This window comes from Macaca thibetana, chromosome 7 (genome assembly GCF_024542745.1).
Source record: "Macaca thibetana thibetana isolate TM-01 chromosome 7, ASM2454274v1, whole genome shotgun sequence".
NCBI lineage: Eukaryota > Metazoa > Chordata > Mammalia > Primates > Cercopithecidae > Macaca > Macaca thibetana.
In genome coordinates, this window is record NC_065584.1 from 85,380,422 (window position 1) to 85,407,013 (window position 26,592).

The window sequence follows — 26,592 nt, forward strand, 5'->3', positions numbered from 1 at the left end:
AGATCAACTCACGGGGCTCCACGAAGAGTTTGGTGCCAGTTCCAAAAAACATCTGTCGGGTGTCCCAGGAGCACATTATGACAGTGCCTCACAGGTAACTAGCCTAGATAGTTACTAGGCTGGCCCTGGGGCCTGGGCTGTAACATCTGTGCCCTGCCCCCCAGCTTCAGGTCTCAGCCTAGAGACCCCACAGCTCAGTGAACTACAAAGCTGCTTTTGATGAGACCACAGGGCTGAGTACACAGAGTCTCAGTTCCCTTTGAAGCTAATAATAGTTGAACTGCTGGATAGATATGTGAGGGTGAAATCCCCATCCAAGAGATACCAGGGCAGGGCTGAGACAGAGCAAGAGAAGAAGGTGGCAGGTGAGCAATAGCTGCCTTCATGATGGAAAATTTGACTCCCATTTTATTGAGAGGGGCATCCAAGAAGAACATAATAGCTTGAGGGTAGGGATGGAGCACTCAACTTGACCTTTCTTACAACAAATGTTAGGTTGAGGAGAGGAGAGTTATAGAAACAGGTTCCATTGTTATACTCTGGTTCCATTCTCTTGGGTCACAAATACAGAATTTTGATTAGAAACCTAATTTCCCCCATCACTCAGACTGAGTCTCACAATAATAACGAACCTGCTTTCTAATTCCCTGAGCTTGGTTAAAGGCTTTCTAAGGACCTGAGGGTTGAACAAGAAATTGGTCACTGCTGGGGGAGCCCACTGGTACTGTGTGAGAAGCCAGTGCTTGCTTTGCATTGCTTATTTTTGTTTTATAATTTCTCCTGAATCTGGATACAGATATAAGCTTCAGGAGCATACAGTCATCATGTGAAATGTAACTTAAAGACCATGTGAATTACTCTGCCTCATGACCAAAAATCAAGCTCTTTGGGTTAGAGCCTGGCAAAAGAGAATGACAGTTGTGTAGGACCATTATTCACTGTCAAAACTTTAAGGACTTGGGGCTTGATTTGAAAATTTTCACATCCCCTACCTGAGCTTCACATCGTCATATTACATTTCATCACTGCAGGAGAAGAAAACCAGAGAAGCTAATGGAGTGTCACTGGGGAGCATGGTCAGCATCCTGGCAGAGGGGCTAAGCATCAGTTTCATTAATTTCCTTCTTCCCTAAGACTCCCAAAGGCACAACCTCAAAGATTTGATTCAAACAGTACAGATAATTCCAAATTTCAAGTGGAAATGATTTTAGGGGAAAATGAAACACAATATTTTTTGCTCAGATGCAATTTGCTAACCATCAATCAGACTGAAATCAGCTACAACATGATTCTGTTTCTCTCCTTTTCAGTGCTCTAGTCTCTCTCCCCTCAAAGATAAGAAAACTCGGCAATTTCTACTATTTCCCTGGAAGCAATAGGCAGTGGAGAACCCCTATAAGTTTACAGCATTCTCTGAGAGGCAGAGACCATGTTGATAGTACCAGTCACTTTTTGGACTTTTTGTCAGATAGCCTAGCCACATTCATGTACCATTTCCTACTTATTTATTTCCTTTGAATAAACAAAATCAATACCTAATCATGCAAGAGGTAATGGCTCTCCCAATGGACTTGGCATTTTGGAAGGTGTCTGAAGGCTATTCTCTGAACTGGTCTCAGTGATTGACTGTTGGCAGCTACCCAAACTACCAGAATATAGTCCCTGGATTTCCAAACACTGGAACAGGCTACCAGTAGACAATGGCTCCAGTAGGGGACCACGACTTCTCTATTGTCCTGGAGTTGGTAGCTGTGTTTCTACATTGGATGCAGGATCCTGAGCCATTGTGCAGAGTCCCCAGTTTCAGGGCTAACAGGAGAGGTGCGCAGATAATGGCTCTCAGCAGACCCAGGCCAGGATGGGACCCTGAGAACCATTTAATCTGAGCCAGTTATGTTGGTTTAATGCAAATTCTCAGAAAAAAGTGACAAGGGCAAGGTTGGCTTCTTATCATCAGAGAGAGAGAGAGAGAGAGAGAGATTCTCTTTTTAAAACTCCTTCTTTCATAATACATTTTTTCTTTCTAACCTTACCTCTTCCTACACTGTGACCATGACTTTTATCCCTCATAAATACTGGAGAGACCCTCCTCAACCACAGCTTGCCTTTTTCCTGGTTCCAGGGAGCCCAAAACTAGAAGCCTGACCTAGGGCTTTTTTTCAGTAGTTGTAAAAAACTTATCAATACCAAGCCTCAGAATGGAATTTCCAAGCATATACAGAATATTGTCTTGAGAGAAATCTAATGCATTTGCTCCCAAATTTTACCCCTACCGTTTGCAACAAACAATGGGTTTCTAATTTAGAACTCTTCGCTTCCCAGGAAGCCCCACTCATTCAGTACTATGCTACAACAACTCTAAAGGAATATACACACTAAGCTGTAGTAAAATGCATAACTTACCTGGTTCCACGATGAGTTGAGTTCCCTTTCCAAAGAAGAGTTGTGCTGTGAAAGCACTACTGCAGGCATCATTACAAAAAACCTTGCTACCTATTTGCTCCCTGTCAGTCTAATTCATCTGTTTGGAAGTGGGTGGGTGGAGCAGAAAGGGTGTAGCTGGAGACAGAGCTCTGCAAGGGTTTCTGAGATCTGAGCATTATATTTTGGCAGCGTTTTTGATGTCTGCTATCTTCTGAGTTTTGACACTTAGGCAATTCCTTAGATTTTCTGCTATTATCTCCTCAACCTGCCATCTCTTACTCCCAGATCTTGCTTCAGGATAACATTTTCACATATTTTGCTGAGAATTGCCAAATGGCCATTGTAGGCGGAACCATAACTATAAGCCTCAACTAAATCAATCACAACAGGATTGTGCCTCAGTGAGAGGTGGAAAGGCACAATGGTTGGTGCAAGAGCCGTTGATGCAAAAGACTTGGGGTTTATCCAAAGGATTATAATAATCACAGATGACTATCACTTGTATAAATACTTTGCTACTTAAACAGCTGGTGTTTATACTACTTCAACAAAGTTACTGAAATAAACCCTATGAGGTGATATTTTTAGATCCATCTTACAGACAAAGTCACTGTAAAGGTGGTTAAGCGAGTGGCTGAGTTGGGCGAGCTTCACTCAGTTTCCAGTTTCCAGCCCCTGAATCAGAGTAATAGATGATAGGACTGAAAGGAGCCTCAAGGCATCATTTTTCCAAACCTCTGTGATCACACAAGGGCTAATTAAGGGATGCATAGGGAGAGTTTTCACTCCCTTTCCAGTGCTTTTTGTTTCCCATTAAATCACAGAATTCCTACTGGGTAGGACAGTCACACCACTGGGTTTCCTTGCTTTTCCTCCCAATTGTTCATAAGAATTGGTCTGGGGATAATCGGGATCATAGTGGGCAAGGGCTGGAAGACAACTTGGAAATCCTTCATCTAACTATAAGGAAACTATAGTTCAGTGCAGTTAAATCACAGAGTTTGTCAGGTAATGCACTGTCAGTTAATGCATTGGACGGATTGGAATTTGGTCTCTGATTTACTGGTTCAGCGTGCCCCTCATTTCACCTTGTGTCTACCACCGAGAAGTGCTGTCATGTGGATCTGATCACAGTGGTGGCCTAGATCTGTACATGGTGGATGCATGGATGTTGAGGAGGCTTTCTAGAGTCAGGTAGAGGGAATAGAAACTCTCTAGGAAGGACAATGGATCAAGACGGCTCACTGAAGCACAGATGCCATCCTGAATTTTATCGGAAACTCAGTTCCTGTTCCTCAAGCCATCCCATGATATATTACCTACTGGAGCACTGCTTCCCAACCTGGTGACTTAGATAAATATTTTAAAAATATAATTGCCAAACATAGTGGTCATAAGAAGGAAAAGTAGGTTACTTACGTCTTTCTACCTCCAGATAGGTTCCTTTGCCAAAGATCAGTGGTCTGGCACAGCTGACATACCTAATCCAAAAACTACCTTGCTTTTCCCTTTACGGGAGCCCTAGCCCCAGTTGCCAAGTCATGTGATATTCATCGCAAGCTATTTTCTATCCTATCTGGCCTAGCCTCTTCTTCTCAGCCTTACAGGTTGTCCTTCAGGATGGAACAAGAGGCGACTCTAGTGTCAAATAGAAATCCAAGTTTTGCCCATATTACAATCTGACAGAATTTGTGCTCAAATAAGAGAGAATGAATATAGACTGGAAAGATGTTTTTTGGTTTGATCAGGAGGAAAGAAGGGTGGAATATTGGTCATAGAGTAGCGGTTCTCCACCTTTGGGCTACACTTAGGTGGGGCAGGGACCTAGCAGGTTATATATACCATGCATTCCAACCTTTTAGAGGAAATTTATTTCATATCTGAGAGTTTTGCATCATTGCCAAGTATTGTGCAGCAGCCAGACTGCTTAGTACAACATAGAATTAAGTTTTTCCATCCATTTTAATAACACATTCATGCATACCAAATTTTAGCAAGCTTCAATGACACACTCACACTTAGAAGTGACAGTCAAATTAATTTCTGTCATATGTGAACATCAGAATCTATGAGATTGCCTGTATATCACCCATAAAAACCAAGGAGGGAATATGAATTTTTCAGATCAGTTTACCGTCCTTAAAAGACTGTAGATCATAGCTGGAGGATCACTAACATAAAGGGTGGTTCCTAGTTGTTGTGAAGTAGAAAGATGTCAGAAGATCCCAAACCTAGTTTTGACTCTGTCCCTTTCCAAGTGTGTAATCTTGGCCAAGTTCCTTAAACTCACTGAGCTTTATCTGGCTTCTCTATGAAGTGAGGATAACATCTTCTGTATTATAGGTTATAAGATTAGATACAGCATCTGCGAAGCAGAGAGCCTCGGAGTAATTATTAGAATGTTTATGAGGGATAAACTCAGAGAAGATACATTTTACTTGAAGCTTGGGGAATGTAATTGCACTAAGAACAGAGCTCCCAAGCAGGAAGGGTTGTTGGGACAGGTTGCTGAAAAAGAACAGAAGCTATTTTTTTGGTGTTATGTGATATGAAGAGGGTGCCCACTTCTTAGGGCCATTGGTAAGGACCGGTATTCACATTTCTGTCTCTCTAGATCTTTTCTCTAGGTTACATGTGACTTCCCTTCCACTCTCCAATCTTCCCTTTAGAATTCAAAAGCAGAAGTCCTTACAGTGGCCTACAAGCCACCCTATCCCCAACCCATCACCAATCTGACTTCATTTTCACATTCTCTCCCCGTCACTCCCTCCCCTCCTCCAGCCACACACCCCAGGCAGCACTGTGTCCCCTCTGCCTGGAAGTGCTCTTCCTCCAGAGGTCTGCATGGCTCACTTTACCACTTCCTCGGGTCTCCGCTCAACTGTCCCCTTTCCAGTGAGACCTTCTGTGACTCTTCTGTTTAAAACTGCACGCTGTCCCTCTCACTAGTCCTCTTTATTCTCCTTCCCGGCTTTATTTTTCTTCTCAGGGCTTATTACCACCCTAACATACTGTATATTTTATTTATTTATTTAGTTTACCATCTGTCTTTTGCCATTAGAAAATAAACTCCAATATGGCAGAAATTCATGCTTGCTTTGTTCATGTGGATTCCCTGGCACCCAGAATAGTGCCTGGCACGTAGTGGCAGTGACCTGTGATGGCTTGCAGAGCCAGGACTCAGGCTTGGCTCTGTAGGTTATCAGTTTCCTTTCATTTTTCTTTTCTTTTGCTTTACACCACAGCTGACTTTTTCTCTGATTCATTCATTCCTTTATTTATTCATTCACTCATTCAACAAATGTTTATTTAGTGCTTTCAGTGTATTCGTAGATGTAGTAAGAAACAACTCAAAGTCCTTTCTCTCACAGAGCAAGGGAAACAGACAGCAAACGAGCACACAAAGTTTCAAGTAGACATGAGGGCTCCAAATAAAGCAGGGAAAGGGGTCTTCAGAGTGACATGAGGTGGTAGGGAAAGGATTCACCGGAAATGACATTTGAGTGGAGACCTGGAGGAGGGGAGGGAGAAAACTGTGTGAGTCCCTGGGAGAAAATGGCTCCAGGTGGAAGGACTTGCAGGTGCAAAGGCTCTGTTCTGGGAGATGCTCATTGGGAGTGACAGGGAATGCCAGATGCCAGAACAAGGGCTAGTGGGTCTGGAGGAATGGGAAGGTCATCTCTTGGAATCTGGGACATATCTTGATGAGGCCAGAATTATGTGAACTCCTTTTCTTGAGGGAAAGGGTGGTGCTCTGATCATCGTCTGGACCTTCTGTATTTAGGGACCCTGGGTCTCCAGGGGTGTAATGTGAGAGATGGGCCTCACCTAGCTCCTCCTGGGGAAGGGAAATGCTGCTTTGGGTAACTGGTTTTGGCGAGGGTTCAGAAGTTCTTCCTTGGTGAGAGAAGTGATGGGGATGGCACTGGAAGGGAAGTGGCATAACTGTTGTTTCTGATTCAGCTTGAAAAGGAGCTCATTAGAGGCCTGAGACAGAGGCTGGGCCAGGCAGGAGAAACCTCCACACATGCCCTAGTCTAGCTGTAGTCCTGATGGAAAAGCAGAGTTCTTAAGAGCACAGATTCTGGCATCAAGCAGGTGCTTCAAATGATGACTTTACTAAGCTGTGTGATCTTGAGGAACCCCTTTGAGATTCAGTTTCCTGATCCATTAAAGGCAAGTCATGGTACCTCAATTCCACATGATCGTTGTGAGGACTGAATGAAATCACATTCATTAAAGGACTTAGTGCTGTGGCCTAATAAATGGTAGGCACTCAGAGAGTGGTAGTTACATAATTATGACATAAAATAATAGATTGCATTCAAAGTCCCTCACATGGCCCACTTCCATGCAGATATTCCCAACGACCATGCCCCTTTTACCCACTGCTCCTGTTGTTACTGTAGAAGTACACATTACATTACTTTATCCCATGCTGTTTTGTCCCGTTCTCTGTTCTGTTTTATGAAGCTAAGTAGCCTCTCCAGGTTTACTCTATCCAGATGACTAACGTGTGAGGTCTACAGCTGTGGGTTTGTATAGACTCATTCTGTTAGTTTTGTGCTACCCAGGAGCTCCATAAATAAGAACTTGAAAGAAGCTCCCAAGGAAAAAAAGCATCAAAAGGCCTCTGAGAAGATAAAGGGCCTGGGCTTTGCAGTGCTGTCTCTTTAATCCAATATTGGCTGCTTAAAAATAGCAGGCGCCATTCAAAGATATTCTAGGTCGTGCCCCCTCTGGATACCCCTTATTTTTTCACTTCAAAGGCTGATGAAGTGCACCAATATGAAGTTCAGCATTACCCAAACTTCGTTTAAGCACATCTCCCCCCCTTTTTTCATCACATGCATCTGTCATAATTTGCTTAATAATTTAAACAAATTTACTCATTTTTTAACTTAAAATATAATTAAAAGGAAACTTGAAATCACATGGGTTTGATAACCTAGTTGTACTATTCTGATAGCCATTAAAAGATAGATCCATGCAAGTAAAAAGAATGTCTCTCCATCTGAAACCATGTGCTATGCACTCCACAGTTAGGGAAATATGGACCAAGTAAATGGGTAAACAGAGGAGCTTAATTCATTAGGAAAAACTTGGCAAACAAAGGGAAATTAAGATAATCAGTCTTTAGCTTTGTTGGAAGTGTGGATAGACGTATTTTAGTGAAAATTTTAAGGATAATGAGGTCTAAAGGCAAAGGCCCAAATTAGTTAAAATTTCAAAATCTTACTAAGATTTTGATTTTTAAAAAAGTCTGAAGGTCTCTGCACTGACTCCGCTAGCACAGCTTTGGGTGTCTTTCTCTTTGATGGCAGGGCCCCTGCCCCTTTTCTCCCTGTAGTGTGTGAGGTCTGGGGATGCTCATGCCTGTCCTTCCCCTTCCTCAGCCTCCTTCACTGCATATGCCTGGAACTGCCTTGTCCCCAGTTGGTCTCTGAGAAGAGCCCACCATCACCACCCTATCTCTCTAGAGCCTTCTTTTACCTAGAAAAACCTAAGCCGAGTGCCAAAGTCCCAGCCAGGGCAGGGCATGCTGTTTCTTTTCTAGCAGCTGGTTGGGCTGATTTGGGACCACTGACCCCTATTGCTAGACTTCCCTAGGACCTTTGAAATGGGTTTTTGTATTGGTTTATTACATTTTCTTACTTAAGATTAATATGCACTATCTAACTGGAAGCTGCTGCCAGGTGGAGACCACTGTCTTATTTTATTTTATTTTTTAGCAAGACACTGTTGAATGCAAATGTCATTGAAAGGACATCAAAGATGCCCTCTGTGTTGAGCATGATCCTTCAAAAACATTAGCATTGATTCCTGCATAACTGTTAATAAGTGAGTGGTACCATACACTCTTCGCAAAAACGTTGAAAACTGGTGAGTGGTAGGGAACTCTCCTGGCTGTGTGCTGGAGACTACAAAGCATTTCTTAGTTGGAAGCATTACACATTCACTTTGTCCTGGTTGGAATCTGGTCTCAGTGGGAACTAGAATGTCCCATATTTCTCACTAGTAACCTAGTTTTCATTTGCACCTCAAACAATTAGAAACAAATGTCTGGAACACGTTATTCTCTTCTAAAGAGAAATATCACAACACCAGGGACTACTTGCTCTCGCCTCACCCTCCATGCCCAGGAGATGGATTGAGTTCTGAGCTCTCCCAGGAGGATATATTTGGCGTAAGGGAGGTCAGAACGTTTGGAATCACCTTGGGAAAACCATCTGGACTCAGGTCAGCCTCATTCCATGTCCATTCTGACTCTGCTCAGGGGAGCTGGGCCAATGACTCTGTGGTTTCTACAGCCTGACCCGAATTCGATGAACTGGGCAGAGTTCTCTGTTTCCTCTGAGCTGTATGGGTCCTTTCATATGCCCCAAAGTCTTTTTTCACAGACACCTTCTGCTCCCCTCCTATGGAAAGGATTAACCATATTTCACCTCTTCCCAGGAGTCCTCCTCAACACTAGCTATTTCACCCATTTCCCATTTCAGGATTATTGCTGCCTCCTTAGATGGAGGATGCCTTAACCTTAAATTTCAGATAAATAAATGAGTTACTTACTTGGTTCCACAGTCACACGGGTTCCTTTTCCAAAGATGAGTTTATCAGTGTCACAGCACTTGAGGACGTTCCAAAAACCTCAGCGCTGCTCCCACCTACCTTCTTCCCATTAGCTTTAGGACTGGAGGATCTTTAAGGCTCAGTTCCATGAAAGATGGCACTTGTTGCTTATCCAGCTGTTCATAGATGATGTAATCATCTGCGGGTAGGGACAGGTTTGCTTTGGGAAGGCTGTTGTCTGAGGAGTATGGAGGAGCATATTTCCTATGGCGGACCTTTCCGGCACAATACACTTGATGCAGTGCTCTGAACTGTTGCTTTCTATTGTTTTACCTTGCTCTCACTTCCTAGACCCACACTCAGCCCTCTGTGTTGAAAAGCTGGCACCGTCAAAGGGGTGGGTCTTGGCTCCATGACTACTGCAGGGTTAAGGTGTTTGTAGCCACCAGTGCTGCTTTAAAGGCAGATAATATGTGGCACAGCAAGAGGAGACAGGGTGGCATGAAGCACTGGGTGATTTACAGGGCAGTCAGCTTTAGAATGAGCAACTGTGGCTGGTAATTGCCTACAAACAAATCAATCTCTCTTCAAATCCATCTTCCCAAACCACAAAGCAAAGCACTTGGGTAAATCTCTCTAGGGGTTTGAATTTAGAAATTCCGTGTGAGGTGGCTCATATAACTCTCTTTTGCAATAGAATCAACATGAAAGCAAGACAAGAATAGTTTGTAGGAAATACCTTTTTGTATTCCCCAAATGTGCTGTAAGAAAATGTAGAAATGCCAGTTTTACCTAAGGGAGAACAGCAGTGAGTGAGAGGTCAGCAGCCGTGGTCATCTCCCCGGTCCAGTCAGCTTCCTGCTATCCTTTCCAGACTCCAAAGCAAGGAGGGAAGCTGCTTGCTGTTTTTATCTCTTGAGGTGTGGGACCCAGGCTGAGGATATCCCAGGGAAATGGCATTTTTGCCCCTGCAGTTTTTGTACAGGTCTCTGTAGGTTTTGTAGCACTGTGCGTATCCACCCAGTCACAGTGCTACAGAGCTTTACAAAAACTTCCCCTCGGTTTCACACTATACGGCCCCTGAGAATCCCCAGAACCAGATGTTTTCTCCAAGTCAAGCTCCAGCAAGATCAAAGGGTCCTGACAGTTAGGTCAGGCCAAGCTGACTCAGGTGCTTCTGTCTGGGGCTCTTCTGCCCCACTGGCTAAATTTGCCTTGGGGTTTGTGACTAGAATGGACTTTTAGAAATCATCACATCCACTCCCATCTGTGCTTTTTGGCCAGTCTGCCCTCAGATGGTTTCCCACTGAGGAGTTTGTTGGGTACTTAGACATCTCATGTAGATTCACATGCTGTGGGTTAGGCAGAAAATGTAATTTTCTGTAATTTCTCCTGTCCCCTGCTAAGCTTGTGAATCACCTCTTCCTACCCTGCTTTACACTTGAATAGTATATATACAGTTTACAAAGGGTTTTCATGTAAATGTAAAATTTTGTCCTCTCCATTAACCTCCTCCCAGTTACTAAATTCAGGCCAGTAGCCCACATGGTGTTTTGTGCGATTTAGAAAAGGCGGCTGTGCTGGGTGAATGCAGAGATAGCCCCTTGGGTTCAAGCTTGGCAAACAGATTGCACTTTTGTGTGGTTTATGAAACGCCTTCCCTGTCCAGAAGTTGCAGCCCCACATCAGGGCCTTGGCTGGTGGCAGAGCACGCCTTGAATTTTAGCCCCACTTCTCCTCTCTGCCAGGTGCCCTTGTGAAGGCACAACCTGTGCAATCAGAGGCAGCAGCTCTGGCCAAATTCAATGGATGATTTTCAGTTTTAATCTTGTTTGACCTCTGAGTTTTGACCCAGTCATTGCCTTCTCAAAAACTCTCCTCAGGGCTCATAAGACACTGGTCTTGCTTGCCTTTGATCTCTGTTCTAGTGATGTCAAAACAAAGTAATATGATAGGCTCGTTGAAAGTGACCTTATTAAATGTTAACCATGAAAGAAGAGTATGAATTTTGTTGTTGTTACTATTTAGCAACAGGGAGCAGGAATTTAAAAAGGTTAATCTTCACACTTTCCCTGAAGGTCTTATCCAAATGCATGGTTTGGTTTAATTATGACTACTTTGCCTATGACCTTTGTGATGACTTTCCACCCTACATACAGCTGCATACCTGCCCCATAAACTCCAAGGAACGTTATTTCTATATATAAAATCTAGCATTCTTTTGCTGATTAAAAAAAAGCAAATAGGAAAAGAGAAAAATAAGAATGTTATGGCCTCAGTAACAGACAATGCAATAGGATGGCATAGAGCAAAAGGCCTCATGGGGAGAACCAGATAAGAATAAAGAACTGTCACTTGGACTCTTGAGTGTAGCTGGCCTTAGGTACTAGTCTTTGAAATGGCAAGAGGTAGCTGATTGATGCAGTAAGCTTCTGACTCACCCATATGAGACTCATTGAGCTCCTTTTAGTGCTGGTGACTTTCCCAAGAAGCTGGTGACTTTCACACCATCAGAAACTGGTATAAATAGAATTAGTTAGAGGAAACAAACGTTGGGAATCCTGATGAGAATGTGGCTTCCCAACTCTTCACTTCCTCCCTGTAATAGAAGTGTACCTCCAGGTTCTTTGCCATGTGACTTTGCAGGGCTTCCTACTACAGGCTCTATTGACATTGGGGCTTCATTATGCTTTGATTCATAGAATATGAGTGGCACTTTTGCCCCTGAAGTTTTTGTACAGGTCTCTGTAGGTTTTGTAGCACTGTGCGTATCCACCCAGTCACAGAGCTACAGAGTTTTACAAAAACTTCCCCTTGGTTTCACACTATATGGCCCCTGAGAATCCCCGGAACTAGATGTTTTCTCCAAGTCAAGCTCCAGCAAGATCAAAGGGTCCTGATAGTTAGGTCAGGCCAAGCTGGCTCAGTGTATCAGTTCTAAACTGGTGTGCCAGCTCTAAGCTGAGGCTTCAAGACATGTCACATCATGGTTTCCACCAGCACTCTTTTTTCTTTTTTTGAGATGGAGTCTTGCTCTGTTGCCCATGTTGGAATGTACTGGTGTGATCTCGTCTCACTGCAACCTTTGTCTCCCGGATTCAAGTGATTCTCCTGCCTCAGCCTCCTAAGCAGCTGGGATTACAGGTGGGTGCCACCACACCCGGCTAATTTTTGTATTTTTAGTAGAGACAGGGTTTCACAATGTTGGTCAGGCTGGTCTTGAACTCTTGACCTTGTGATCTGCCCACCTTGGCCTCCCAAAGTACTGGGATTACAGGCATGAGCCACTGTGCCTGGCCTCCACCAGCACTCTTTAGCCTCTATCCTTTGAGATGAAAGGAGTGTTCTCCAGGGAGTCGTTGCTGCTTCACCCTGACCTCTAGAATGAAGACACATAGAACAGACCTAAATCCAACTCACATCTTGAAGCCAAGTCCAGGTGGCCTGCAGACCAGTGAGCGAAAGTGATACACGTTTGTTACTGTAAGCAGTTGAAATTTTGGGGTTGTTTGTTATAGATCACAATTACAACAAAAATAGTTGATTAATACAGATGGTGGATCTTGGGAGGATTCCACCTTCATATGCTTTATAACTCTATGTCTCCAGCAATTATGGAATGGTATACATAAAATTTTTGGTGGCTTCCTATTATCCTCAGGACAAAACAGTATAAAACACAAGACCTTAGCTTACTTGCTCCCTTAAATGCAGTTGCATTGAACTACTTACTTCCTGAATGCTCTGTGCTTTTTCATATTTCTTTGCTTAAGATGCCCTTTCCTTCTTCTATCCCCCAGTTGATCCCTAGCCCCTCTCTTTAAATCCTCTGCATTTTCAGGGTCTTAGCTTAGCTTAGTTGTTTGCTTCCCTAAATGACTACCCCAAACTGATCTGGGTTAAGTGCTCACCCTTTTCAGAATTTTCATGGCATCCAGTACTTATCTTTATTTTTGCACTCAAAACCCTTTTCCCCTCTTCTTCATTAGGTCGAGACCCTTGAGGGAAGTGATCTGTTTTGTTCATACCTGTATACCATGTACCAGTACAGAGCCTGACCCAGTGAGTGCTCAGAAAGTGCCTTCTGAATCCATTTTAAGGATGAGGTATTTCAGATTCAGGGAAGATAAGCTAGTAAGTGACAGAGCCATGGCCAGATCTTCCCAACTCCCAGGCTCTGGCTCACTGCCTGGCACCAGGCTGCCTTATGGAATACTGCCTTAACATTTGTTTAGTGGTACATGGGACCACTACTTAAAACACATTGATTTTTAATATTAGCCTGAGTTAAACATGGTGGGTAAGTTTAATTTGTTGTGATTTACTCCATACCATATAATATATTCTAAAGCTGTATAGAAATGAGTTTCACATTGTCTACATATTTGGAGTATTCAAGTCATGTTCTCTTCCACTAACATGGGTAATCAAAGATCAATTGCACCTCTGGAGAGGAATCCTCGAATGCCATAGCTGGGAGACGTTTCAAAGATCATATATTTACTCTCCTAAGTTTTCAGATGAGAGAGTGTAGAAAGATCCAGAGAGGTTTCGCAACTTGACCAAGTCACCCAATTTCAAAAGAACATACAAGAAATTGGGTATCTATATCCCAGTGCAGTGATCTTTTTGGTACACTAGGCAAATGTCTTCTTTGGTCTTTCATTCTGGCATTTATGGTTTGAGAATGTTTCAGCCTCTCCGTTGATACCCTTCCCTGGGGTGGCCATAGGGTAGTCTGGGCAACCTGGCCCTTTCTTTCTCTGTGTAGTTTTTTATCATGATGTGAGATGCTCTTCTGCAGGAAAGGGGAAGAGCAGGCACACGGTGGATGAATCCTGAGGTTCAACTCTTCATGGAAGGAGCTGTGTCATGTTCTTTTTGCCAGGCACTCTCATTTTCAGAGGAAAGGGACAGTGTTGGAGGCTGGGTTGACTGTGGTACTGTTCAGTCCTGGCTGGATTGTGATCTCATGCTTGGGAGCAAATTTGTGGGATATTAAGCCAAGAAATGAAATAGAGATTGAACAGGGGCATCCTCCAGGCTTAGAATATTTGGGACTGTGAACTTTGAGCTAGTGTTATTTATCTCTACCCGCTGCTCCTGGTATTAACACATATGGTTTGAGAGTTGTAGACAAACTACAATGTGTTTTAAAAGGGATACTAGGTTGTTTAAGAGACTTCAAACCATGTCCTGGGAAGAATAGCTAAAACATATGGGAGACTGTAGACCAAAGGAAGGGAGGTATCACAGTGATCATAGTCTTCAGATATCTATCAGAGAAGAGCTGGCGTATCAGAAGACAGTTGGATTCTCATGTCTGCTTATGCACTCTACCTATTGCAATATGTTGGTTTGGTTGAAATATATGAGAGAAATCTGGCCTTACATAGATATGTAGTGTGAAAACAAAGGAGTATTTTAACAGCCTGTTCAAAATATTGTGGCTACAGTATTCTTTATATTGCACCATAACATGACAAAAGGTAGTTTCTTTGAAGGCTAGTTATGATGTGAAATCTGACACCATGTTAGTGAACTTATCATATTCTGTTACATTAAAACATTGGTTTATCCTGAAATGTGGATAGAATGTTCACCCATGCACGCTTCTTAACGCATCCATTGGTCACTTGAGAAAATTGGTTTACTGTTAAGCAGCTTCCACCTGTTAGCACACATTTTATTATTCAATGCCAAAGTATTACAGTAGTTAACATAATCACTAGTCTCTTTAAATCAGGAAAAATTTTTAAATATTGATGAGCAATCTACTTCACAGTGGCAAACATAAATTTCCTAAGACTCTAATTTTTCCTGGAAGTTTAGATTTTATAATTAGCAGGTTGGGCACGGTGGCACACACCTGTAATCCCAGCACTTTGGGAAGCTGAGATGGGCAGATCACTTGAGGTCAGGCATTCGAGACCAGCCTGACCAACATGGTGAAACCTCGTCTCTACTAAAAACACAAAAATTAACTGGGTGTGGTGGCGCGTGGCTATAATCCCAGCGACTTGAGAGGCTGAGGCAGTAGAATCACTTGAACCCAGGAAGTGGAGGTTGCAGTGATCTGAGATCACACCACTGCACTCCAGCCTAGGCGACAGAGTGAGACTCTGTCCAAAAAAAAAAAAAAAAAAAAAAAAATTTAATAATTAGCAACAACTAGCAGTTGTTTATTTTAATATGACAGGCTCTGTTCATCTGTTTTTAAGAAAATGGCTGGCAAATCTATAAGTCTGAATAACCATAGTTGCCTGTCAATTGTTCTTTCAAACAAAAATGTGTGTTTTTTGGAAAAAGTAGCTAGTTCAACTTGCAACTCAAACAACCACACAAGTGTGATCTTAGATAACGATCATAATTTGGAATGTAACAGAAGTGCTTTATGTGTACTTACCATTTTGTCGCACAGAATACTAAAAAACAAGTACTCAAAAGTTGAGATTTAATACAATTAATAATTATTACTGCTTTGTAAGTATTATGGGCTCAATCGTTTGCCCCCTAAATTCATGTTTAAGCCCTGAATCCCATAACCTCAGAATGTGGCTATATTTGCAGAAAGGGCCTTTTGAGAGGTTTTAAGTTAAAATGAGGCCATTAAGGTTGGCCCTAACTCAGTCTGACTGATGTCCTTATAAGAGGAGGAAATGGCCGGGCACGGTGGCTCAAGCCTGTAATCCCAGCACTTTGGGAGGTCCAGACGGGCGGATCACGAGGTCAGGAAATCGAGACCATCCTGGCTAACATGGTGAAACCCTGTCTCTACTAAAAAATACAAAAAACTAGCCGGGCGAGGTGGCGGGCGCCTGTAGTCCGAGCTACTCGGGAGGCTGAGGCAGGAGAATGGTGTAAACCCGGGAGGCGGAGCTTGCAGTGAGCTGAGATCCGGCCACTGCACTCCAGCCTGGGCGACAGAGCCAGACTCCGTCTCAAAAAAAAAAAAAAAGGAGGAGGAAATTTGGACACACCATGAGAAGAGACACCAGTGTGCCCCACACAAAGAGGAAAGACCACCCTTTCTTCAGGGCACAACGAGAAGCCTGCCATCTGCTTGGAGATGGAGCAGAGAGGCCTTAGAAGAAACCAACTCTGCCAGCACTTTGATCTTGGACTTCTATCCTGTAGAACTGTGAGAAAATAAATTTCTGTTGTTTAAGTCGCCTAGTCTGTGGTATTTCGTTATGGCAGCCCTAGCAAGGTGACACAGTCAGTATCATTTTTAAGTGAAACTAACTTTTTCCCCCTGAAAATTTGTGGCAGTGAAGAATATAATGATTATTAATACAAATTTGATGCCCCTGCCTTGATTCATGCTAAGGCACCAGCAGTTTTATCCACCATTGCTTTTCCACCATCAGTGTAAATATCAACACAATGAAAAAGGCAAATAATGTTTTGCTGTTATTGTGAAAATAATTCTGACCTCATGGGCTCCCTGAAAAGATCTTGAGGTGCCCAGAGGTCCATGGGTAATACTTTGAAAATCCCTGTCCTAATTCCGTGTTGTTTGTGCTACCAAAGCTGCAACAGCAGCAGTAAATACCAAGCTCTCTCCACGACTTCACTACTCTCTACCTACTTTGCTAATGACCAGTAGATCAATTGTATCATATGCTTTGAGTGATGGATGAGTGAGTGGTTAGAAGTCATTTGGAGCAGTAGCCTTTCATTTCTGTAGAAATGATTAAATGGATCCACACATTTTGGTTGGACTCTCTAGAGTCAAGGACCATGGATCTGTATGTCATCTGCCTCTGATTTCTTCTTGGTGGTACTCTGGAAGTCAGATGCTGGATCTATGATGATGGTGGGAAGGCTCAGTGATGACCTGAGAGTCTGTGTATATTTTCTTCAGTACCCATACTATATTTTTGTGGCAATATATTAGCCCTCCCATTAAAAATAATAAGTGCTTACTTGTTTAAGTGACAGATACTTGAAACTGTAACCTGAGGTTTTTTGCAAAACCGTAAAGAAGAAGAATGGACCAACATGACTTGCAGAGTTAATGGGTCAAACAAACAATACACTTAGCAACTGGACAAGAATTAAAAGAGACCAGGATTTTGAACTGAGATCCATATTAAGCCCTAAGAATGGATTAAACCTGGTCAGGCTACCTTATTTGAGGGGTCTGGACACATTTTGGGTTTTGTCAAAACCATCTCTTAGCTTCTCTCTGATGCCCACCCACTGAAGGAGAAGTAGCTTGAAAATCGTCTGATTGGGGTTCATTGGTACAACTGTGGAAGTCTGGAACTGTCCCACCCCCACTTCTAACACAAAGGGAAGACTTGATCTTGAGCTATTACCATTATGTCAAATCTTGAAAGTCAGTGATTTTAAGATATCTCAGTTATGCCTGTGTCTTGAAAAGGAATAATAAGAATCTAAAATGTGCAACATCATTATTAATGGTTTTCTTGTTCATTTTACTCATATAGTTAGTGACAGAATTCATTGTTGTCTTAGAAATATGTTATATAAACACAAGATTTTAATTTGTCCGAACGCTTACAGATCTAGGGAATTCTTTGAGCAGAGTAGTATTCCTTAAGAAAATATGCTAATTTTTAAGGAAGATATTGTATTTCAAATTTTCATTGTTTAAATTTGCTGTAGACTTGTTGGCCATTTAAAAATGAAAACTTTATTGTTTATTTTTTTGAGACAGATTCTCACTCTGTCATCTAGGCTGGAGTGCAGAGGCATGCTCATGGCTCACTGTAGCCTTGACCTCCCAGGTTCAAGTGATCCTCCCACCTCAGCCTCTCTAGTATCTGGGACTGCAGGCATGCACCACTTTGCTTGGGAAATTTTTTGCATTCTTTTGTAGAGACAGGGTTTTGCTATGTTGCCCAGGCTGGTTTAGAACTCTTGGGCTCAAGCAATCTACCTGCCCTGGCTCCCCAAAGTGCTAGGATTACAGGGGTGAGCTAACATGCCAGCCACAAAATGAAAACTTTAAAAAAGGATTTTATTATAAAATTTTTGAAACAATCCAAAAAGAAGAGATTAACAAAATAAGTATCTATAGAATGATCACCTAGATTTAACAATTGTTAACATTTGTCATATTTTCTATTTATTTTGCTTGAGTATTTAAAAAAATTACAGATAAAATGACAATTCACTTCAGTGTATATTACGAAAAGGAATATTTTTCTACACAACCACAATACCATTTCCCACCTGACAAAGTTAACAGAAATTCCCGAAAATAATTTAATAGCCAACCCATAGTCGAGTTTTCCTAATTTTCCTCCAAATGCTCCAAATGTCTTTTATAGATTCTTTCTTTCTTTCTTTCTTTCTTTCTTTCTTTCTTTCTTTCTTTCTTTCTTTCTTTCTTTCTTTCTTTCTTTCTTTCTTTCTTTCTTTCTTTCTTCCTTCCTTCCTTCCTTCCTTCCTTCCTTCCTTCCTTCCTTCCTTCCTTCCTTCCTTCCTTCCTTCCTTTCCTTTCTTTCTTTCTTTCTTTCTTTCTTTCTTTCTTTCTTTCTTTCTTTCTTTCTTTCTTTCTTTCTCTCTCTCTCTCTCTTTCTCTTTCTCTTTCTTTCTCCTTCCCTCCCTCCCTTCCTTCCTTCCTTCCTTCCTTCCTTCCTTCCTTCCTTCCTTCCTTCCTTCCTTCCTTCCTTCCTTCCTTCCTTCCTTCCTTCCTTCCTCTTTCTTTTTTACAGGCACAGGGTCTCAAACTCCTGGGCTCAAGTGGTCCTCCAGCCTCTGCCCCCCAAAGTGCTGGAATTATAAGCGTGAGCCACCGTGCCTGGCTTCTGTTACAGATTTTTTTTTTTTTTTTTAAACAAGGATCCATTCAAAGACTATGCATTCCATTGTTGTTAAATCTTTTACATCTCTTTAATCTTTAATAGTTCTCTTTCCACTGCTTCCCCTCTACTGCACTTTTTTCCCCCTTTTTCATGACATTGATTATCAGTGAGACTGAACCTGTTCAGTGGAATGTCTCACCTGCTGGATTTGTCTAGATGTTTCTTTGTGGAATCCTTTAATTTGCTTTTCTAACTTCCTGTCTCCTGTTAGAACTAAAGTTTGATTAGTTTTAGTTTATTTATTTATTTATGTCAGAAATACCGTGTAGGTGATGTTATGCCCTGTATATTGCATCATGTCAAGATGAATATAATGGCTTGATAAAGATGAGTGATCATTAGGATAAGATGGCCACAGATATCTTCACAAAGTTACACATTCCCATTATAGCCAGCAAGTAATCTGAGACTTTAAAACGTTTTAAAACTTTTTTTTTCTTTTGGCTTGAAATGTTTTTTTTTGCATGATTTCTTTGTGTGAAGCAGGAAGCTAGTCAATTTCTTCTTTCTGTAACTGTGAATGCCTACACAGTTCTGTCTGCTATGCAAAAATAAATGTTGTAAACTCATCAATGTTGAAAAAGTAATACCTAAAGAGTATTCACCTTTAGAAAGCAAGTAATCTAAGGATGTTATGTTCCATTTCTGCACTAAAAATGAGAATTTCATTCAAGGTGTTATTTCTGTGAATTGTTTCTAGTCCCTGAAAATGGGCTTCTTTGATTTTATTTTGATTGGGTTGATGTATTCTGTCCTTGAAGTCATAAATTCAGTTACTTTGGACAACCTAGGGAGGAGGCCTAGGCATAGTTTTCTTCACCTGTGCATTGTTTGTGCTCTCCTAGACTTAAAAGGAGCAATTGGACATGGTGTGCTAATTGGTGATTGTAATTCCAAGAGAAGGGACTAATCCTCATGTTCTTGAATCAAACTCACCTGGGGTCGAGAAGAGTGAAGAAAAACTCAGGACTTCTAGGCTCTCAGATCTATGGTATTAACACTGGTTGATCTGAAGTGAACAGAAAAGTGGTTTAGTTCAGAGGGGATATATTTTAAAAATACATCGCTCACTTGGGTGGAGATAGGTTATGTCTTTGCTCTGGGGTGAAGGGACTTCTTGGTGGCATTAGTTAGAGAGGGAGATTCTTTCACTCTCCGTAATATTCCCAGTCGCACTAGGGCTGTCACTATCTGTAGGCACCAGCTCAGGATTCGTCTCCTCTAAAAGCTTTTCTTTGCTGACTTTATCCAACAAAAACTGTCCCTCCCAGCATCTGTTTACCTACTTGTGACTTTCTAGTAACTAGGGTCTTATTTGGAGGAGTGCACTTTTCACCACATCACTGGGCCATTTGGCCCATGCTACCTACTAGCAACCTTCATGCCACTGCAACTCCCTCATTCGACAGTTTTCTCATCAGAACAAGGCACATGACCTGTTAGGAATTGGGCATTCAATGTCAGAATTTCACCTTGGGGATCTGCTTCCAGATGGTCCTTAGACCAGTGGTCTAAGGTCTTTGATCACTGGTCTTTCTAAAGACAATGGTCTTTAGAAACACATTATTTTAAAAAGTTGGGACTCTGCAAGGATGCTGTATTCCAATGAAATGGATTCAATTCACAACAAGCTCTTTCTTGAACACTTGCTTTGTACGGGACACTAAGTTCTTTGAAGGAAGGGATTATGTAAGTTAGTTAGATTTGGGTTCAACTTCTTGGTTCATCATATACCTAGTGTGCAGCCTACTATTCAGGTACTCAGTCACGATTAGTCCCAACTCCTTTACTCTTCCATTATATTCTCTTTTCAGTGCCATGGGTATATTTAGTAAATATTGAAATGAGTGGTTGGAATTATTTATCACTGATGTTTTTGGTGATACTCGTTTATGTTCTGAAACTATTGCAGTAGACCAATGTGGAATAAATAGAAAATAGTTGGGACACAGGGGCAATAAAACTCATATATTATTTTCCCATGACACTCAGAGGACTCTTCCAATGCTGAGACCTACATAGCGGATCACAGCTGGGTGTTTTTGAACAAAGGCTTAATGCACTCCAACCTCTGTGGTACGAAGGCACAGTGAAACACATCAGTATAAAAACCCTCTTCTTCCTTTTTCCCTTTCCTGGCACTTTGCCATCACCACCCTCTGCCATCCACAATACCTCTGAAACTCCTTTCACCAATGCTGTTATTGTGGTTAAATGCTGTGAAACTCAGGCACAAAATTATTATAATCACACAAATAAATGAGTAAAACACTATCAACCTAAAAAACGAATGGGTGAAGGACAAATGAAGAAAGTTAATCATTGATTATCAGACTTGAAAAATGTTTTAACTCTCTAGTAATAAAAATGTAAAGTATTAACAAACAATTTTTTGGTTAGACATTTAATTACAGCTTGTGCTCAAAATGGTGACACCCCCAATGTGGGCAAGATGTTGGTAACAATATAAATTGTTTGATTTTTATTGGAAGCCAATTAGTTAATGTCAAAAGAGTAAAAATATTTCTATTCTTTTGAACAACTATTTCCACTTTGGGGAATTTACTGTGAGAAAATACTATATCTATTTGAACATGGAGTAAGGTTCATGATCCTCAGAGAAGAAGAAATCTCTTATATTTGATTCCTTACAATAATTATGAAAAACAATATTACAATGCTTTCACTTAATTATTTTACTTTGAACAGTTAGGTACAGTTTAGTGAGGACACATTGGAATGATCTCAATCAATGCTAGCTCATGGATGCTTATGGCAGTGAGCTGATAGAATTAGTTAAAAAGACGACTAAGTAGTTTAACAGAAACATAGTAACTATTTTTTGGGTCTCCCAGTGCCTTCAAGATTGCAAGTGTTTGATATTGTTTAAACAAATCTATCAAAGGAAATGTTTTGTTGTGGAGATCATGAATATTCACTTATAGGATAAATGGCAAAACAATGATTCTAATGTTATGTGAGTATGTATTATGTCTCAAAAGTAGGTATTAATAATGTGCTATTGTTCAAACAATTTAGAATTATGTTTCTAAATCTAATGTGCTTCTAAATTTTCAATTTAGCAAAGTGAGTTTCATATACTCTGGAAAAATATTTGAGGATAAAAAAGTGGCTCTAGTGGTGACAAATACATTGATTTGAAATGCTTAAGAAGAATTTAAAGTTATTTTATGAATTATGAAAAGGAAAAGGCAGTATTCAAAATTGATACATTATCTTACATAATATGTGATTTTAAAATATGCATGTTTAACTGTCTTTTTTTTTTTTTTTTTTTTTGACCCGGAGTCTTGCTCTGTGCCCCAGGCTGGAGTGCAGTGGCGCGATCTCGGCTCACTGCAAGCTCCGCTTCCCCGGGTTCACGCCATTCTCCTGCCTCAGCCTCCCGAGTAGCTGGGACTACAGGCGCCCGCCACCTCGCCCGGCTAATTTTCTTGTATTTTTAGTAGAGACGGGGTTTCACCGTGTTAGCCAGGATGGTCTCGATCTCCTGACCTCATGATCCGCCCGTCTCGGCCTCCCAAAGTGCTGGGATTACAGGCTTGAGCCACCGCGCCCGGCCTTAACTGTCTTAATACATTAAAACTCTAAAGTAGAATTGGCTAATTTCTCTATAACCCTAAAGTTTTATATATTCAAGTTGGACAAAATTCTTAATTTGAATCTTCTAATTAAGAAAATAGAAGCTTACTTTATGTTTATATATATATTTATACAAATATAATTGTGTATTTTTATATATACCATTTGAATATCTGCTGTGGTTGCTGCAGTGTTTAGCTTAGGCTATTATCTCTATTAAAATACAATGCTCACCTGTGACCCTCCCCGCCAATCTCAGAAAAGCTAAAGCCTCCCTCCGTTTTCATTACTTAAACATTAGTATGAATTGATTTCAGGTTATTTCTTGAGATTGCATTTTGATGGAAATAGAATGACAGCATATGAGGAATGGGATGTGGAAGAGGGTCCAAATAATCATATACATATATGATGATTTTAAATAGTGAAAAAGTTGTAAGTACAGGTGTGTTCATCACAATAATTTTCATAGTAGGAAAAATGTAGAAGCTGCCTAAATGCTCAACCATGAAGAGAACTGATTGAGTAAACTATAATATACCTCTAGACACAGTACTAACGTAGCTTATTAAAAATATTGATTAGGAAAAATACCAATAACATGGAAAATTGATTATATAATGGATACAAATGTGTATAAGGCGTATGATTACATGTACGGAGTACGTGTAATATATGTGTATGTAATCTACATATGCAGAGTACATGTAATATACATATTATACATATATTACATATATGTGTATGTAATCTACATATACAGAGTATATGTAATATACATATTATACATATATTACATATACTCTGTGTATGTAATCATATACATACAGTATATAATGAATCCTAGGAGGGAAAGAGCTCATTGAATTTAGCTCCCAACCAATGTAGACAACCTTCCCAGTGTAGTCATTCACTGAACTCATCCACTGACAACGATGCTTGTTTCACTGCTGAATGGCTATCAACTCTTATAAAGCTATTACTGCTATTGAAATGAAGTATCTTTCCAGACATCTTTTTTTCCTCCATTGGTCCTAATTCTGCTGCAGTGCCTTTCCCCATGGTCAGGCTAATGTTCTCTCTGGTTGTCTGCTCCAGCTGGACTTCTTCCTGGACAAGGGAAAAGAAGTGCCCACTGAGGGAGGCTCCAGACTCTCTGTGTATGATCCACACTGAACCTCCATACGAAGAGAGCACAAACCTCTGTCTTTCATTTTGGGCAGTGTTCCTCAGGCTTGGAAAGTTCTGCTGTGGTTGCTGCATTGTTTAGCTTATGGCTATTATGTCTAGGAAAACACAATGCTCACTTGCGACCCTCCCTGCCAATCTCAGAAAAGCTAAAGCCTTCCTCTGTTTTCATTCCTCAGATATTAGTATGAAGTGATTTCAGGCCATTTCTTGAGATTGCAGTTTGATGGAAATAGAATGAAAACATATGAGGAATGGGATGTGGAGGAGGGTCCAAGAAAACGGCCTAGACAGATGAGGATGGGGAGCCACAGATGACCTACTTCACTGTTTACAATAGGAGGACAGCTGGCAGCTTCCTGAGCTATTGCCAAGACTCTGCATCATTCCAGCCACAGTGAAGCACTTTTGTGTGTGTGTGTGTGGATTCTGCAGTAGCACCCCTTGAATTCTCGTATTTTCTTTCAGAGCTCTGAAGGAAATACACATCCTAATACTAACGTTGACATTTTCTGAGGAAGTCAGGTTAATATGAATTCACATTATAAATATTCTACATCCACATCATTATTTTTCTCCTTGCACTAACGTTTCTCTCCTTGCACTTCGTCCTCTTTCTTCCTATCTTTCTTAGCTTTACTCAGTAGGCAGTGCCATCAGGGACCACTTTCTTGGGGGAAAAATGTTTAAAAAGTCTGCACACTTAGGGGTGGCCAGGGTACCGTCTCGTACAAATAGTCGCAGCACAAGGACATTCTTGCAAGGACTGGCACAGACTAGTGATGATATCCTGATAAGCAGAATCCCCATTCATATTGTTCTACATGCAGAGAGGGGCCTATCCAGAGTATGACCATGATGTGGGAGTCAGAGTTGCGCAAGGACAGGGTATAGGAAGGCATTATGTCAAAGCTATGGGTAGTGCTGCAGATTTTCCCAGTGTACATGTAAATTTGTAATGCCAACTTTCCAATAATTCCCTTAACTCTGTCTTAGCCTTCTTATATCTTAGTAGTAATCTCTTAATTTCTAGCATAGTGAATTAAATCCCTGGGGATGCTCTGGAGAAAGTCTCCTAGTCTTTCTCTTTGAACAGTTGTTAAATGATTGATGGGATCATGTATGGGAATATCTAAGAAGCCGGTTCTCATGCCCTGCTCTGGTGGAGGCTTCCTGGGTAGTTGGTGGTTGTGACCCACATCTGTTGTAAATTGGCTCAAAGCCTGCATGTTTTGTTCTCTGAATTGGAAAGGAACTCAAATGTGGGGTGTTAAGGGCACAGGGGACCACAGGATGTGGACATTCTGGGTCTCTGGTGCCTCATAAGGAAGATACATCTGTTGGATCAAGCAGCTGGTGAGAAGACCAAGTCAGCAGTGGGTATGGGCAGTTTCCCAGCACTCAGGCCCCAAGTTGTATAGTTATATCTGACTACTGGTGTCAGGGTGATGGTGTAAATACTGCTGAACAAGGAGATCCTTCCTGCACATGTGATGGAGACCAAATGTCTTTGGGTGTGGAAGCCAAAGAGTCATGGCAGAAATATCCTAACACTTCCTGGCAAGCAATTTATCCAGAGAGAGTCATAGTAGGAAGAAAGCTTTTCCATTGGTTTTCTCATTAAAATAGAGGTTAGTAAATCTTGGTACAAAATTGTGTCCCCTCTACGCAGTCAATTGGCATTGATATCTGAATTAATTACTATATCTAGGACAGAGTCTCAATTTTTATCACTGAATTCTGTGTATGCAGAAGCAATGTATAAGAACTGGGGAAATATATTCAAATGGAACTATGGAGTGATTTAGGACTTGCTTTATACATAGTCTTTGGCATCTTTATGTTGGAGAGGGGAAGGTTTTCGTCTGGAACCACATTCACTTACGTCACCTTGGGCCTCCACACTAACACAAGAGTGTGTTGGTTGGTTCTTGGTTATTTCTGAGTAGATGAGGCTTGCCATAAATGCATTGGAGAATGATGTATGGTATTAGGAAGACAAAAGTAGACCACAGAGATGGAGTCGTCTAAGGTGACAGTGCTTTTTTTTCCATTGAAGGTGTATGATCTGGACATCTCTCATTTACAGTCCACAGAACTGCTGCCCAGGAGCCACAGAGGACCCATATATCCTGGAGAATCTAAGATTCAGTTCTGAGCCTTTACAGGAGCAATATGTTGATAGCTCAACCTTTCCAAAAACAAGTCACAGTGATGAAGTAGCTGGACCTGGATTTACGCAGGAACTCCTGAGTCTTTCGGAGCCAGGCACTTTAAAGGGTCGTAACCTCAGTGAAGTTCAGGCTCAGTCTGAAAATGCTGCTCTGGGACAAGCCTCTGAGGAAAATGCTCACAAACGGCGCAAGGTGGTGCTAAATTTCAGACACACATGAGTTTGGGGTGGGACAGAGAAGCAATCAACAACAACCAAAAAACCCTCCAAAACAGAGTAAGGAGACCTGTTTTATATCACTTCCCTATTGAGATGTAAATGGTCTTAGAATGATCATTGTTGGAGGTATAATGCTCAGGGTGGGAGAAAGTGGGAGGAGAACTAAGAGGTGGGAAATTTGAAGAGAAGCAACACTCTGAGTAGATATTAAAGAAAGTATGATTTTAAAAAATAGAGGCTCAAGGATTAAGAACAGACTGAGATATTTATAAATAAATGATGCAGAAAACACCAAGTGAATGATTGGGTATGGAACAATAACATTTTTTTTTTGACACTGGGCCTTACTTAGTTGTCCAGGCTGGTCTTGAACCCCTGGCTCAAGCAATCCTCCCACCTCAGCCTTCTGAGTAGATTGAGAGTATCTTTTACTGATGTCCTGTTCCAAGGCAGTGCAGGCTTGAGCTCTTTGCTCCTGACAGCTGCCTGGGATAACAGAGAAATGAAGGAGGAAATCTCTTTATAAAGGTTTCTAAAGAAATTAAAAAAATTAACTTGTACATTGACTTTGTAATG

General features: G+C 41.3%; 1 long non-coding RNA gene and 1 gene segment (V, D, J or C); one reads left to right on the forward strand and one right to left on the reverse strand.

Moving 5' to 3' along the window:
- The window catches only part of LOC126958374 (uncharacterized), a 65,065-nt gene that overhangs the window by 22,283 nt on the left and 16,190 nt on the right, over positions 1 to 26,592 (forward strand). The window lies entirely within an intron of this gene.
- The window catches only part of LOC126958368 (T cell receptor delta constant-like), a 45,383-nt gene that overhangs the window by 7,320 nt on the left and 11,471 nt on the right, over positions 1 to 26,592 (reverse strand). The window contains 1 exon segment of the C gene segment in view: positions 8,995 to 9,064. Within this exon segment, the coding sequence occupies positions 8,995 to 9,064 (70 nt within the window).